Below are 16,127 nucleotides of genomic sequence, written 5' to 3' on the forward strand. Positions count from 1 at the left end.
AGTGATTAAAAGTATCTAACAATTAGAAACAATGGCTTTGAAATAACTGAGCTCAGCTCTTTGAGGACACAAGGATGTACAGATAGGTCCATAAATATTTGGACAGGGACAACTTTTTTTTCTAATTTTGGTTCAGTACATTACCACAATTTTGTTTTAAATAAAACAACTCAGATGCAGTTGAACTGCAGACATTCAACTTTAATTCAGTGGGTTGAACAAAAAGATTGCATAAAAATGTGAGGAACGAAAGCCTTTTTTTTCACAATCACTTTATTTCAGGGGCTCAAAAGTAATTGGACAAATTAAAAAGCTGAAAATAAAATGTTCATTTCTAATACTTGATTGAAAACCCTTTGCTGGCAATGACAGCCTGCAGTCTTGAGCTCATGGACATCACCAGATGCTGCGGTTTTCACTTGCGATCCATCCCATCCTGTCCTTCCTTTAGTTACAGTTCATTTTATCATATTCCATGCAGTAGTTACGGTCAAAAATCAGACCTTCTGCAAGGAAGTGATCTTTTCCCTACACTAAAGCTGACAATAGCTACTAAATTGTATGAATCCTACTACTCACAATTATAAGCAGTCAACAAACTTAATACAAAAGGCAAAATATCTATGAACGTGGTTGATGGCTTTTTCATTTGGTTTTACAACATTTTTCTTTGTGTTACTTTGTGTAGGTGAACCCCATGCACTCTTCAGACTTAACGCCTGGTCTGCATTTAATAACAGAAGTGCAAACTGTTGCAAATTCACTATACCCCAGAGGTAAGATTCAAAATCACACTTACTCCTTTAATGCCCGAAATCCAAGGATTTAGCTACAAACTTGGTGGTACCACATTCCTATACTTGACAACATTGCCCCATCTGTGGACACCATGTACTTTAACTTTATGGACTTACAAGCTCGTTAAGACATTGGGTGGGACTACCTCACAATTAGACCTTTTTGGAACACTGTTCATTCCATATATGATGACATATGTTCCCCAATAGGTCCTCCTGGGTCTATTCTGATCCATCCCATCCTGTCCTTCGTTTAGTTACAGTTCAATCTACCATATTCCATGCAGTAATGTTATGGTCAAAAAGCAGACCTTCTGCAAGGAAGTAATCTTTTCCCTACACTCAAGTTGACAATAGCTCATTGATAGTTATTTGTTAGTGTGGTTCTTGAAAGCCCTCTCAGGAGTTCCTTAATTGTCCTTCAGTACTGTAGTTCTACAAAAGCTCCTCAGGAGTTCCTCCATAGCTCCCAATTCTTTTTCTTTCAGTAGTTCCACAATAGTTCTGACCTGTTTGTATACTGGATTCTATGAAAAAGTTTTTCATCACAATCTCTTTCTTGTTCTTCTTGTGTCTTCCCCCAAAACCTCGTACAGTTCCTCCAGGCTCGTTGCTATTCTCCTATAGGAAAGTCAACAAGGGTTTGGCTGTTTTCTGTAGAGTTATGACTTTAGTGCCCTGTCCTCATTTATCTACCAACCAGGATCCAGGAATGTTTAATTTGGGGCATCAATTTATTTTATTGATCTTTTAGTGATGACGAGGTTTTCTCATAGAAATGTATCCTTCGGTCAAGGGTTAATGTTTTTTAATCCTCTGATGTTTAACAAGTGTTCCTTTCTCAGTATATCGTTTTCCACATTCTGGACATGAATAAGGACGCTCACCAGTGTGAACTCTATGGTGTTTTACAAGGTCGCCTTTAAAAGTGAAACCTTTACCACACTCTGAACATGAGAAAGGGCGGTCACCTATGTGAATTTTTTGGTGTTGTACAAGTTTTGTCTTAAAAACAAAACTTTTGCCGCACTCTAAACATACATAGGGACGTTCACCTGTATGAATTTTCTTGTGATTACTAAGACTAGCTTTGGAAGCGTAACATTTGCCCCACTCTGAACATAAAAATGACGTTTCACCATGGTGATTTCCCTGGTGTTTGAGAAGAGATGCTTTTTGACTGTAAGTTTTCCCGCACTCAGAACATGCAAATGGACACTCACCTGTGTGAGTTCTCTGGTGTGCAATGAGGCTTACTTTATGAAGAAAACTTTTCCCACATTCAGTGCATGAGAAAGGATACTCAGCTTTGTGAATTTTCTGGTGTTTACGAAGTAAACATTTTTCATTGAAACCTTTTTGGCACTCTGGACATGAATAGAGGTACACGCCTGTATGAATAATCTGATGTATCATTAGCTTTGTTTTCACAGTGAAACCTTTCCCACATTCCAGGCATGTATATGGGCGCTCACCAGTGTGAATTCTCTGATGTCTGAGGAGTGATGATTTTACACGAAAACTTTTCCCACATTCCGAGCAAGGATAAGGACGCTCACCAGTGTGAATCCTCTGTTGTTTAACAAGGCCTCTTTTCTCAAGAAAACTTTTTCCACAATCTGAACAAGAATAGGGACGCTCCCCTGTGTGTTTTTTCTGGTGAAGAGAAAGTTTTCCTTTCTCCGTGAAGGACTTTCCACATTCTGAACAGGAAAAAGGACGTTCACCAGTGTGTATTCTCCTGTGTGCAACAAGATCTATTTTTCGAAAAAAACATTTTCCGCACTCTGTACATGCAAAGGGACGTTCACCTGTGTGAGTTCTCTGGTGTCTCTGAAGTCCGCATTTGGTAACAAAGCATTTCCCACACTCCGGGCACAAATAAGGATGCTCGCCAAAATGAATTCTCTCAGGTAATGTCACATCCCCAATCTCATTTATTGATGTCTCTTCTTCCATCTTATGTTGTGATGTCACTTCCCCCCTCTCATATTGTGATGTCATTTCCCTCATCCCATGCTGTGATGTCACTTCCCCCCTCTCATGTTGTGATGTCCCCCCCCCGCTCTCAGGTTGTGATGTCACTTCCCCCCTCTCATGTAGTGATGTCTCTTCCCCATTCTCATGTTTCAATGTCACTTCCCCGCTCTCATGTTTTGATGTCTCCTCCCCGCCCTCAGGTTGTGATGTCACTTCCCCCCTCTCATGTAGTGAAGTCTCTTCCCCATTCTCATGTTTTGATGTCTCCTCCCCACTCTCATGTTGTGATGTCACTTGATGTCACTTCCCCCCTCTCATGTTGTGATGTCACTTCCCCCCTCTCATGTTGTGATGTCACTTCCCCCCTCTCATGTTGTGATGTCACTTCCCTGCTCTCATGTTGTGAGGTAACTTTGCCCCTCTCATGTTTTCTGCGATGTCCAAGAAGTGATTTCTTTCTAGCAAAACTTTGCCCACATTCTAAGCATTCATATGGACCAGCGTGAACTCTCTGGTGTTTAGCAAGTTTTCTTTTCTCAATAAAACTTTTCCCACATTCTGAACATGAAAAGGGACGTTCACCGCTGTGAATTTTTTGGTGTGCTACAACTCCTCCTTTCCAAATGAAACATTTTCCACACTCTGGACATGAATATGGGCGTTCACCTGTGTGAATTTTCTTGTGTCTCTGAAGGCTGCATTTATCAGTGAAACATTTTCCACACTCTGAGCATGAAAAAGGATGCTCACCAGTGTGAATTTTCAGGTGTCTCTGAAGTCTACTTTTATCACTGAAGCATTTTCCACACTCTGAGCATGAAAAAGGACGCTCACCAGTGTGAATTTTCTGGTGTCTCTGAAGTCTACTTTTATCATTGAAGCATTTCCCACACTCTGAACATGAATAAGGACGCTCACCAGTATGAATTCTCTGATGTCTATGAAGTGATGATTTTACAGGAAAACTTTTTCCACATTCTGAGCAAGGATAAGGACGTTCACCAGTGTGAACCTTCTGATGTTCAACAAGCCTTCTTTTCTCAAAAAAACTTTTTCCACAATCTGAACAAGAATAGGGACGCTCACCGGCGTAAATTTTCTGGTGAAGAGAAAATTTTCCTTTCACAGGAAAAGACTTTCCAGATTCTGCATAGGAATGAGGATGATCACCAGCGTGTATTCTGCTGAGTGCGACAAGATGTCCCTCTGAGATATCCTGGACATTGTGGCCATCTGAGGGAGACAATTTATACATCAATGTTATCTGTCTGACACTAAGTGACGTTTTTCTCTACTTCTTCCCAGCTAATCTCATCCTCTATCTAACATAACTTCCGGTCTGGACATGACATCACTTCCTACTTTTTGGTACCCTGCAAAAAGTGATATCACCACCTTGTGGACATTCTAGGATCTACAGCATACTGTGTACTATTGCTTGGTGCATTCATTAGATTTGTTTTATATATAATTTATTGCAGTTAAAAACCCAAACATATTGTTTGATAGTGTATTATACATAAGAACTATGCAAACTATCTTTCAGAAATCATTTATTCAAAGGACAAGGTATTTTTACTATTTTGTAAAGGCCCTCCAAGAAAGTATGTTACCTGAACTCCAATAACTGGAGCATGTTTGCAATACTTCTGCCTCCAGAAGTATCTTTCCAGGCTACTTCTCGTCTACCAAATCTGCTCTTGTCCTGCTTCACTTCTACCTGTGGCATTGACATGGTCACTGGCTCTTCTCCTCCTCGGGGGAGAGGGTACCCCGGGGTAGGTCTATCCATGCCTGAAACTAATGCCAAGACTGAATATCTTCAGGAACATTTTGAGAGAGACTTTATCCTCAAGTCATCATCCTCAGCAGGAGCTGGGTTCTTCTTTGTGCAAAAGAAGGGTGGTTCCACGCGTCCCTGTATTAATTATAGAGGTCTGAATAAGATAACTATCAAGAACAAGTATCTGCTGCCCCTAATCTCAGAACTTGTTGACCAACTTCAACTTGAAGACTGCCTTCAACACCCAAGATGGCCATTATGAGTATTTGGTAATGCTATTTGGGCTCTGTAATGCGCCAGCAGTGTTCTAGAATTTTATAAAAGATATTTTCTGTGACCTCCTCTATGTCTGTGTGGTCATCTACCTGGACGACATCCTGGTGTACTCAAAGGATCTACCTACCCAACACAACCATGTCAAGATGGTCCTGCAATGGCTTCATCAATTTGAACTTTCTGAGGTTCCATTTTTAGGGTATGTTGTGTCTGCAGAGGGTTTGCGCATGGATACTAATAAACTTTCGGATGTACTAAACCGGCCACAACCTTCTGGGCTAGGACAAATCCAATGAATGCAACCGGTGCTGCATTCATTGATCAGCACAGCCCCCAATCTTTTTCAGTTTTTTTCTTTAAATCGAGCTCGACTGGCAAATTTACACCGGCCATTCTTGCTTACAATTTTGGTAAGCGAGAACGTCTGAATTCGCCACGGGATCGAGTTTTAAAAACTCGATGGCTTAAAGACTATTCTACACTGATTGCCCCAATTACAGCTATGACCAGGAAGGGTAGTAATTGTAAAGTCTGGTCACCTAAGGATCTCCAGGCCTTTCACTCATTGAAGAAGCCCTTTGCGTCAGCTCCTGCCTTGGTTCCCCCTGACACCTCTCAGCCCTTATTTTTAGAACTGAACGCTTCCTCTGTTGGAGTTGGTGCAGTTCTTTCCCAGAGGAATAGTGCACGCAAACTGAGGTCCTGTGGTTTCTTCTTTAAGAAGTTCTGTCCTGCTGAGAAGAACTACTCAATTGGAGACCTTGAGCTTCTTGCAGTCAAACCCGCTAGAGGAATGGCGCCAATTACTAGAGGGAGCTCAACATCCTGTAACCATATACACTGAACACAAGAATCTGCAGTATTTACGATTTAGGATCTGAATCCTGGTCAATCTAATGGGCATTCTTCTTCTCCAGGTTCGATTTGATCCTCACGTATCGTCCTGTTCCATAAATATTAAGGCTTTTGCCCTTTTTCACTCCCAGAACCATAACCCACTTTTGTTATTGACCCAACCCGAATTTGTGCTCATGGCCCCAGTCCAGCTGGACCGGATCCCTCCTGGGAAGTAATTTGTTAATAAGAGCCAGCGCCCTTTGGTCCTTCAATGGGGACATGCTTCCAAGTTTGCTGTCACCAAGGGCAATGCAAAACTTTTGACCTAATCAATCGCAAATACTGGTGGCCTATTTTGAAGCAGGATGTGTATGATTTTGTGGCTGCTTGCACTGAGTGTGCCCAGCACAAGGTGCCTTGCAGGTTCCCCTCTGGTCCTTCGGAGCCACTTCTGACTCTGAACAACTGTGGACGCCTATTTCCATGGATTTTATGTTTGTCCTCTAATGGGTTCATCACAATATGGGTCGTCATAGATAGATTCCCAAATTAGGCCCATTTTATTACTCTTCCTGGTCCTCCTTCTGCATCCACTTTTGATAAAAGTCTTCCCCAAGGAAATCATCCTCCTACATGAATTGCCATCACACATAGTTTCCGACCATAGAGTTCAGGTCACTTCTAATTTTTGGCGAGCCCTCTGTCGCCTGTTGGAGATAAAGCTGGACACCACCCACAGTCTAACGGGCAAACAGAGCAAACAAACCAATCGCTGGAGTTCTACCTTTGCATGTTTACCAGCTCCCACCAAAACAACTGGGCTGACCTACTGCTTTGGGCAGAGCTGGCTCATAACGACCGTTCTAAAATGTCCACAGGTCACAAACTTTTTTATATTGTCTCCGGTCATCACCATTGGATCCCCTCTCACATCCCTTCTCTGTCTGATGTTCCTGCTGCAGCCACTACCGCTCACCACATTCAACAGGTTTGGAGAGAGGTTCAAGGGACTTTAAACTGCTCCCCTCTATGCTACAAGTAATGGTCTGACAGGAAAAGATACCCTACACCTCAGTTTTCTCCTGGTGACAAGGTCTGGCTTTCCACAAGAAACATTTGGTTATGGATGCCGTCTCCCAAGTTGGCTCCACGTTTTATTGGTCCTTTTCCTGTCCTGTCTCTAATTAATCCAGCCACGTACTAGCTGAAACTGCCTCCTTCTCTAAAAGTCCATAATTCCTTCCATGTGTTCACTTCTTAAACCTGTTATTTTCAACAGATTCTCCAAAAAGACTAACTCCTCGACCTGTCCCTGCTGCTTCAGAAGAATAATACGAAATGTAGTCATTTGGAGTAATTGAATGCAATGGCAATGCGTTATGTATTCTGTGTAATGAAAGTGTTGTGTGTCGCACATCAAGTGTCAGACGCCACTTTTTACAGCAACCACAAAAGTGTTGTCAAACTTGGTGAAACTGAAAGAAAAGAAGTTCTTGGATATTGTAAAAATATTATTCAAACTATTTTAGTTGGTGCAACTATCTTTCTAGAACAAATCATCTGACAGCTGCCAGTTTTCAAATTTCACTGTGCATAGCAAAACATGGTAAGCCCCTCTCTGATGGGGATATTATAAAAACGGGAGTAATTCCCTTTTTTCATGATTTCCTAAAAAAGGATAAAATTACTCAACGCATCTTTGAGATGCCACTTAGCAGGAATATTGTTATAGATGGAGTCCAGTGCATGGCAAGCTCTTTGTGCCAGGGAAAGCAGAAAAAGCAAAAAATTTGATGATGTCCTCAAAGATGTCACAAAAATGGAGAAATACATCATGGCTCATGTTCTGAATTTTCCACAAAAATTCCAGGCAAAAATACTGATTCATTGTTCAAAAGCACGCCAAATGCAAACTTTTACCTTTCAATTAAAAAGTTGTTTGTATCATTGAAAGCTCTGTTGTGGTGTTTTTCTTTAAAGACAAAAGATGGTAATGTATGAGTTTTTTCCATACTTAAACCTCAGTAGGTTAAATTGCGGTGTTGGCACTTTGCGTTAAATACGTAGGTTTTGGGTTGCAATTTGGGCACTCGGTCTCTAAAAGGTTCGCCATCACTGGACTAGAGTGTTCCGCAGTCGTGCTCCCCCTGCTGGTGGAGATGTGACCACCTACCTCTCTTCTCCAGCACTCACTCTTGTGGTAGGGTAGGATGCCAGCAGGTCACATGGCTCCCATCACCTGACCTTTCCCATATTAGGAAGTGACTGGCAACAGGAAGTTGCCTGAACCAGGAGTTCCCTTAGGCTCTGTTCCAAGTTCCTGCTATTCCTGCCTGCGTATCCAGCTACTGATTTCCTGTGTACCAACTCTGGCTTTGCCTACTTCTGCTCTGCTTCCCACCTGCCCTTACCTGTGGTTTGTTTGACCACGATCCTGTCTCACGTTCCTGCACTCCACATAATTCCTGTCTGTGAGCAGTCACCTGCCTCTGTGTGCACTGGGGCCACAACCTAGCAGTGGCCTGCAGCATAACATCCCCACCTCTAGAGGCTCTGGTGAGGTCCGGGCAGCTGCTTAGACTGTGCCCTGCGCACGTCTGTGCCAACTGAGCTGGTGACACGGAGAGTCCACCATCCTGCCTTGCGGCACCGTGACACTGTGTTTGCAATTGGGGAACCTGGTTTCCTGGTGTCCATAATTAGAGAAGATTCCTCCTGTTCACATTCCATCATCATCTTCTACTCTTTCATTGACTGCTGTGCTCCACCTACAAACATCTCTTCTTCAGCTACTTTAACCTCAAATTCGATGTCTTTCTTGTCTTCATCCTAAACATAATTACCGTATATTTTTAAAATACAAGAGTTCATATAAGCGAAAATCTTCTGATATCTTCAAAATTCATTTTTCATCTGTTCACTTACACCTACCTGATGATGGTCAGGGATCTCCTGAGTGCAATCCCTGGAATACCGAGGATGGGAACATCTCTCTGGTAGGTTCCCAGTACTGGATCCATACACTTTCATCAATGAAGCTGGGGGATCCAGCAAAGCTGGAATGGATTTGGTCCAGAATTGAAAACATTTCCTAACAAATAGCTAATGATATTTTGGAAATCCATTCCAGTTTTGCTGGATCTCCCAGGTTTGCTGATGAAAGTGTATCCTCCCCAGCCTTGGAGAACTTTAAATAATCAGAGCCATTGTCCTTATATGTTTATCAGATTATGGTATAATGGAGGTGGATCCTCCATGCTGCTTTCTTCTCTAAAATAAAGTCTCCTCTTACCCGGAGATGTAAGGACCTGGTGGTTCTCCATCATGACATCCTTGTAAAGATAAAATAAAATCATTTCTGATGCAATTTCCAGCAATGTCTCCTATTTCCTCCCTGCTCACCTGTCCCCCAAAATATCCTACCTATATGTGACATCACTTCCTGTCTGTACACTACATAACTTCCTATCTATCTAAAAAAATGATATCACCTAGTGGAGATTTTAAGAAGTGCAGCTTTTTTTTTTTTTTTATACTTTTCCAGCTGTCACTTAGTGCATTCATTAGATTTGTTTTACATATAATTTATTGCAGTTAAAACCCAAACATTAGGAACATATGATACATTTGATAGTGTATTACAAATATTAACCTAATAATTAATGTGAATTATCTTCCAGAAAGTATATTATTGAAGGACAAGTATTTTTACTGCTTTCTTCCATTTATATTTACTGCTCTCACATTGCTGACATCCTGTTCCACCTAGCTCCATATAGCTGTTCCATTGAAAACATCCTTGCCCGTAAAACATTCTGGTTTTGCTATTTTTTATTTTTATTGAGTTTTTTTCAAATAATAAAAAGTATCAACACATATAAGTAGGTCGCGAAGAAATACAAAGTAATAATTTAAAAATAACCAGGAATAGAAAACACAAATATGACTCTTGTAAAAAGTAGTGTATCACAGATTTCGGTTGGACGTGGAATAACACAATATAATCATTCTGAGTAAGAGGTAGCAATAAAACAAAGATGTTCTTTCAATAGCTTGAAACTGATCTCAGATGGAGGATCAGATATCAAATGTTCTCCAACAACAAAGGAGGTACCTACTCAATCCACTAACTCCATCTGAGATAAAATATACATTTTACACAAAGGTTCTACTTAGCAATTGGAAAAACCTTTCCTTCAAAACTAAACAAAAAGCATAAACTTCTAAATGTATGAATATGCAAAATATCTATGAACGTGGTTGATGGCTTTTTCATTTGGTTTTACAAGATTTTTCTTTGAGTTCCTTAGCGTGGGTGACCCCCATGCAATCTTCAGACTTAACGCCTGGTCTGCATTAAATAACAGAAGTGCAAGCTGTTACAAATTTACTGTACCCCAGAGGTAAGATTTAAAATCACACTTCCTCCTGTAATGCTTGAATTCCATGGATCTAGCTACAAACTTGGTGGCACCACGTTCCCATACAACCTAATAACATTGCCCCATCTGTGCACACCATGTACTTTAACTGTGTGGCCATACAAGCTCGTTAAGACATTGGGTGGGACTACCTCATAATTGGACCTTTTTGGAACACTGTTCATTCCATCTATGAGGACATATGTTCCCCAATAGGTCCTCCTGGGTCTATCCTGATCCATCCCATCCTGTCCTTCCTTTAGTTACAGTTCAATCTACCATATTCCATGCAGTAATGTTATGGTCAAAAAGCAGACCTTCTGCAAGGAAGTAATCTTTTCCCTACACTAAAGCTGACAATAGATCATTGATAGTTTTATGATAGAAGTTCCTTAATTGTCCTCAATAGCTCCTAATTTCTTTTCGTTCAGTAGTTCCACAATAGTTTTGACCTATTTGTATACAGCATTCTATGAAACGTTTTTTCCTCACATTCCCTATCTTGTATCTTAATCATTGAGCTCCTCAATGCTGGTTGGTATTCTCCTATCGGAAAGTCAACATAGGTTGGGCTGTTTCCTGTAGAATTATGACTTTAGTGCCTTGTCCTTATTTATCTAATTTCCTTTCTCTGTGAAAGACTTTCCACATTCGGAACAGGAATAAGGACGTTCACCAGTGTGTATTCTCCTGTGTACAACAAGATCTATTATTCGAAAACATAATTTCCACACTCCGCACATGGATAAGGACATTCACCAGTGTGAGATCTCTGGAGTCTCTGAAGTCCAGATTTGGTAACAAACCATTTCCCACACTCCGAGCACAAATAAGGATGCTCGCCAACATGAATTATCTCAGGTAATGATGTCACATCCCCAATCTCATGTTGTGATGTCTCATTATTAATCACCCCTCTCAATTTTCTTATATCCTGTTCGACCTTGCCCCATTTAGCTATTCCATTGAAAACATCTTTGGCTGTAAAAAATCTTGGATTTGGTATTGAAAACATAGGTTCACTATTAGTAAACTTAAAAGTGCTCTGTAAAACTTTTCCCAACTGACCTAAATGTAAAAATAACTACACCCCACTCTCAATTCAATGCTACAAAACCTTTCCAGCAAAAACATCCCCTCCAGTTCCTTTCCATGCTGTGCTGTGGCTCCATCTCTCTAGCAAAATTTGGCCCACCCATAGTAAACATTGGGACCAAGGCACCAGAAAGGGAGGTGAGAGGGGTGCAGATATTGGAAAGGCTTGCAGTGCTGGGCAAGGCAGCAGTTACGATTTTTGGAATTTGGTGGAAGGTATGTATTTTATCAGGGAAACTGTGGAAAAAGACGTGCTGCTGCCACTAAGGAAACGTCAAAGACTTCAAAATTTCATCCAGGCTATGCTACCAGCTTCATCTTTACTACCAGCTCCATCGATGTTGCTTAGTCCTACCAAATTAGAAAATACAATTTAAGAGTTGGTAGGACATTTTCAATAATGCTTTATTGATGTTACAACACAGGAAATCTGAAAAAATGACATCAACAAGTGTACATAGTAATCAGGTTTAAAACCGATCTCAGAAGTTGGGCCAGATATCAAATGTTCTCCAACAGCAAAGGAGCAACTCAATCCATCAACTCTAAGATCAATATTACATTTTACACAAATAGTTGGTAGGACATGTTAAATAATGCCTTACTTATGTTACAACACAGGAAATCCGAAAAAACAAGCCAGCCCTCTAATGTGTTTCCTGCAAAGTGTACGTAGTCATCAGGCTTTAAACCAATCTCAGATGGAGGACCAGATAACAAATGTTCTCCAACAGCAAAGGAGGGACCAACTCCATCCATTGACTCCATCTAAGATCAATCTGACAATAGCTCAATGACAGTTCCATGATACTGTAGTTCTTTAAAGCCTTCTCAGGACTTCCCTGATAGTTCATCAATCCTGTAGTACTTCCAAAACTCCTAAGGAGTTCCTTAATAGCTCGTCAGTCCTGAGGTTCTTCAACAGTTCATCAGTAGTTCCACATTAGTTCTGACCGTGTACTGGATTCTATGACCAGGTTTTTCCTCACATTCCCTTTCTTGTTGATTTATTGAGGACCGGGCAGCTGTTTAGACTCTGCACCCTGCGCACGTCTGTGCCAAATGACCTGGTGACGTCCCACCATCCCTCCCTGTGGCACCGTGACAGTCTGTTTAGGTGATGGACCCCGCTAACGATCCGCTGCCTGACTCCTTGTAGGACCTGCTGTGGCGGGTAGAAGAGGAGTCTCCACAAACCAAAGTTGTAGATGTGTGATGAAAGCCCTAACAAGCTACCATTCTGCCATCAGACAGAGCCCTACCTCTGCGACTCCAGTTCCGGCTCCAATCCCAGCCTTATGCAACCCTACTCTACACTGCGGATCCCCACTCGTCCTTGCTACTTCAAGGAGACCAAGCTCTGTTGGGGATTTATTAACCAGTGTCAAATCCAGTTTGATTTGCAGCCCTGGAACTTCCCCACAGAACGATCCAGGGTGGCCTTTTATATTTCCTCCTGACAGGGGAGGCCCCTTCTTGGGCTTCACTCATTTGGAAAAAGGGGGATCCTGTTGTAAATGACTTCAACACCTTTCTGCAGAACTTTTACATCGAACCTGGCTAAGCCTTCTCGGTGGAATCAGAAATCCTGCGTCTACCTCAGGCCTCTCTCTCTGTTGGCCAATATGCAGTAAAATTTCAGTAAAACACTGGCAACTGAGTTGAAATGGAATGATGAATATTAAAGCCAATATTAAAGATGAGCTTGCAGATCCCTCTGTATATGGGTGGACATTCATTTCCAGGAACGAGTGCTGTAAACTCCGGGTCCTATTAAACTAGCCCCTATTTTCCGGAACCCTCCTCCTTTGGCAATAGCACCAAGTAGATTGAGCAGGACTTTCTCCAGAATCTCTGCACGTACTGAGCCAGAGAGGGCCACTTCAAGTTATAATGCCTGCAGAAGGCCCCAAACGCTAGTGCCTAGGAGAGGGTCCCCTCGGCAAACCTATTTTCTCTCCACCTACCAAGATTATGTTTGGAGTACAGATCCTATTCAAGGGTCATTGTTTCTGATTCCAAGCCTTTATGGACTTTACAAACCAACAACTGGTGTCACAGTTCAGTATTCCTGTGGTGCCACTATCGAAACCATTAGTAGTCTCTGTGGTAAATGTGACAGTACTGCCTGGCATTATTCAGCATGCCACTCTGCCATTTATCATAAATCCCGGGGCTTTACACACTGAGACCTTCCCCTTTCTTGTCATCCCCAGAGCAATTCATCCTGTCCTGCTTGGGAGTTGCCCTGGCTCCGCAAACATGCTCCAGTTATTAGAGTTCAGGTAACATACTTTCTTGGAGTGCCAGCTGCTTGCAGGAGTATCTTTCCAGGCTACTTCCTGTCCAGGAAATCTGCTCTTGTCCTGCTTAACCTGAGCCTGGCTTACCAAGACCATGCTGGGGATTTGCAGATGTTTTCAGTAAAAAACAGGCAGAGACTCCACCACGGCACCATCGTTATGACTGCACTATTGACCTGGTTTCTGGCTCTTCTCCTCCTCGGGGCAGAACGTACTCTCTCTCCATGTCGGAAACTAATGCCATGTCTGAATATATTCAGGAAAATTTGGAGAGGGGCTTTATCCACAAGTCTTCATCCACAGCAGGAGCTGGGTTCTTCTTTGTTCAAAAGAAGGGTGGTTCCATGCATCCCTGTATTGATTATAGAGGTCTGAATAAGATAACTATCAAGAACAAGTATCCGCTGCCCCTAATCTCAGAACTTGTTGACCGACTTCAAGGGGCATCAGTCTTTACCAAGTTGGACTTGCAAAGTGCCTACAACCTGATCCGCGTTCGTAAAGGGGACGAATGGAAGAATGCCTTCAACATCCAAGGTGGCCATTATGAGTATTTGGTAATGCCATTTGGACTCTGTAATGTACCAGCGGTGTTCCAGAATTTTGTTAATGATATTTTCTATGATGACCTCCTCTATGTCTGTGTGGTCATCTACCTGGGCGACATCTTGGTATACTTAAAGGATCTGCCTACCCACCACAACCATGTCAAGATGGTCCTGCAATGGCTTCGGGAAAACCGACTTTATGCCAAGCTGGAGAAATGTCAATCTGAACTTTCTGAGGTTCCAGTTTTGGGTTACATTGTGTCTGCGGAGGGTTTGCGCATGGATACTGATAAACTTTCGGATGTACAAAACTGGTCACAACCTTCTGGACTAGATCCAATCCAGAGGTTTCTTGGCTTTGCCAGCTACTACCGGCAATTTATTAATTGCCCCAATTACAGCTTTGACCAGGAAGGGTAGTAGTTGTAAAGTCTGGTCACCTAAGGATCTCCAGGCCTTTCACTCATTGAAGAAGCCCTTTGCGTCAGCTCCTGCCTTGGTTCCCCCTAACACCTCTCAGCCCTTATTTTTAGAACTGAACGCTTCCTCTGTTGGAGTTGGTGCATTTCTTTCCCAGAAGAATGCGGCAGGCAAGCTGAGGTCATGTGGATTCTTCTCTAAGAAGTTCTGTCCTGCTGAGAAAAACTACTCGATTGGAGACCTTGAGCTTCTTGCAGTCAAACTCACCCTAGAGGATGGCACCAATTACTAGGGGGAGCTCAACATCCTGTAACCATATACACTGACCACAAGAATCTGCAGTATTTACGATCAGCACAACACCTGAATCCTCGTCAAGTCCGATGGGCACTCTTCTTTTCCAGATTTGATTTGATCCTCACGTATCATCCTGGTTCCAAAAATATTAAGGCTCATGCCCTCTTTTGCTCCTTTGTAAAAGAGGACCAAGAACCAGAACTCACTTTTGTTATTGATCCAGCCCGAAATGTGCTCATGGCCCCAGTCTGGCTGGACCAGATCCCCCCTGGGAAGTAATTTGTTATTAAGAGCCAGCTCAACGGGGACATGCTTCCAAGTCTGGATATTAATAAAATGGCCATTTTGTCTGGGAATAATTCCCTTTTTTCATGATTTCCCAAAAAATGATAAAAATTATTAAATGTATCTCTGAGATGCCACATAAATACTGTTACAGATTGAGTCCAGCGCATGGCAAGTGATATTAGCAGCTCACCACGGACTTACAGAAGGCAGCCTGTTACTCCATGTGCTTGGATGAAAGCACAGATATAAATAATCAGGTAAGGCTAGCGGTCATTTTGTGTTATGGTGTTGGTGACATCATGAGAGAAGAGCTGGGGAAACTGGTGTCTTTGCCTGAAAGAACCCAAGGGATAGATATCTACAATGCTGTGATGGAGGCTTTTTTGTCACAAGACCAGAAAAAGTGATTTCAACTGCTAGTGATGGGGCACCTTCAATGGTAGGTGCAACATCTGGTTTCATACAGTTCTTTGTTAAAGAATTAAAACATCAAGTCATTCAGTTCTGTTGTATTATACATTAAGAAGCTCTTTGTGCCAGGGAAAGCAGCAAAAAAACTGCTGAATTACATCATGGCTCCTACGCTGAATTTTTGACAGTCTCCAGCACTTCTAGCGGAGGAGGTTCAGGCTCAGTATAATTGTTACTTATGTACAATAATTTCCGGCGTCTGAGCAGAGGACGACTCCTGGAGAGATTTGTAGCCTGCTTTGATGAAATTAGGCTGTTTCTGAATGGGCCGGAATATCCACAGCTCACTGATATGGCTTGGCTTACCTCATGTTTTTTTACAGATTTCACACTTCAATGTACTGAACAAACAACTACAAGGTGTAGGGGAAGCAGCAGAAAGGAAGTTTTGATATCAAAACATTTGGAAGGAAACTACAGGTTTTTGAAAGAGACCTTGAATGTGGGCTCCTGAAATAAAAGTGTGAAAAACTACAGAAGATAGAAGGGATGACAAATGACAGCACAGTTAGTTCCTAAAATGAAAAAGTGTGGAATTCAATGCCAAATAATTTCTATCGATTATTAGTCGATAAAAGCATTTGGGATTGCTTTCCTTACTTTGTTTGGAT

At 42.0% G+C, this 16,127-nt stretch overlaps 2 protein-coding genes across 2 annotated transcripts in view; both read right to left on the minus strand.

The window, feature by feature from the left end:
- The window catches only part of LOC140339137 (uncharacterized), a gene marked incomplete in the record, with an annotated part of 145,177 nt that overhangs the window by 57,721 nt on the left and 71,329 nt on the right, over window positions 1-16,127 (minus strand).
- LOC140339841 (uncharacterized) overlaps window positions 419-16,127 on the minus strand; it is a 23,894-nt gene continuing 8,185 nt past the window's right edge. Inside the window, 4 exon segments of the mRNA XM_072424740.1 lie at window positions 419-2,989; window positions 3,072-3,977; window positions 10,717-10,806; window positions 10,809-10,948. Coding sequence (XP_072280841.1) covers window positions 1,596-2,989; window positions 3,072-3,977; window positions 10,717-10,806; window positions 10,809-10,948 — 2,530 coding nt within the window. The 3' untranslated portion in view covers window positions 419-1,595.

The sequence above is a fragment of the Pyxicephalus adspersus genome, chromosome 10, assembly GCF_032062135.1.
Source record: "Pyxicephalus adspersus chromosome 10, UCB_Pads_2.0, whole genome shotgun sequence".
Taxonomy (NCBI): Eukaryota; Metazoa; Chordata; class Amphibia; order Anura; family Pyxicephalidae; genus Pyxicephalus; species Pyxicephalus adspersus.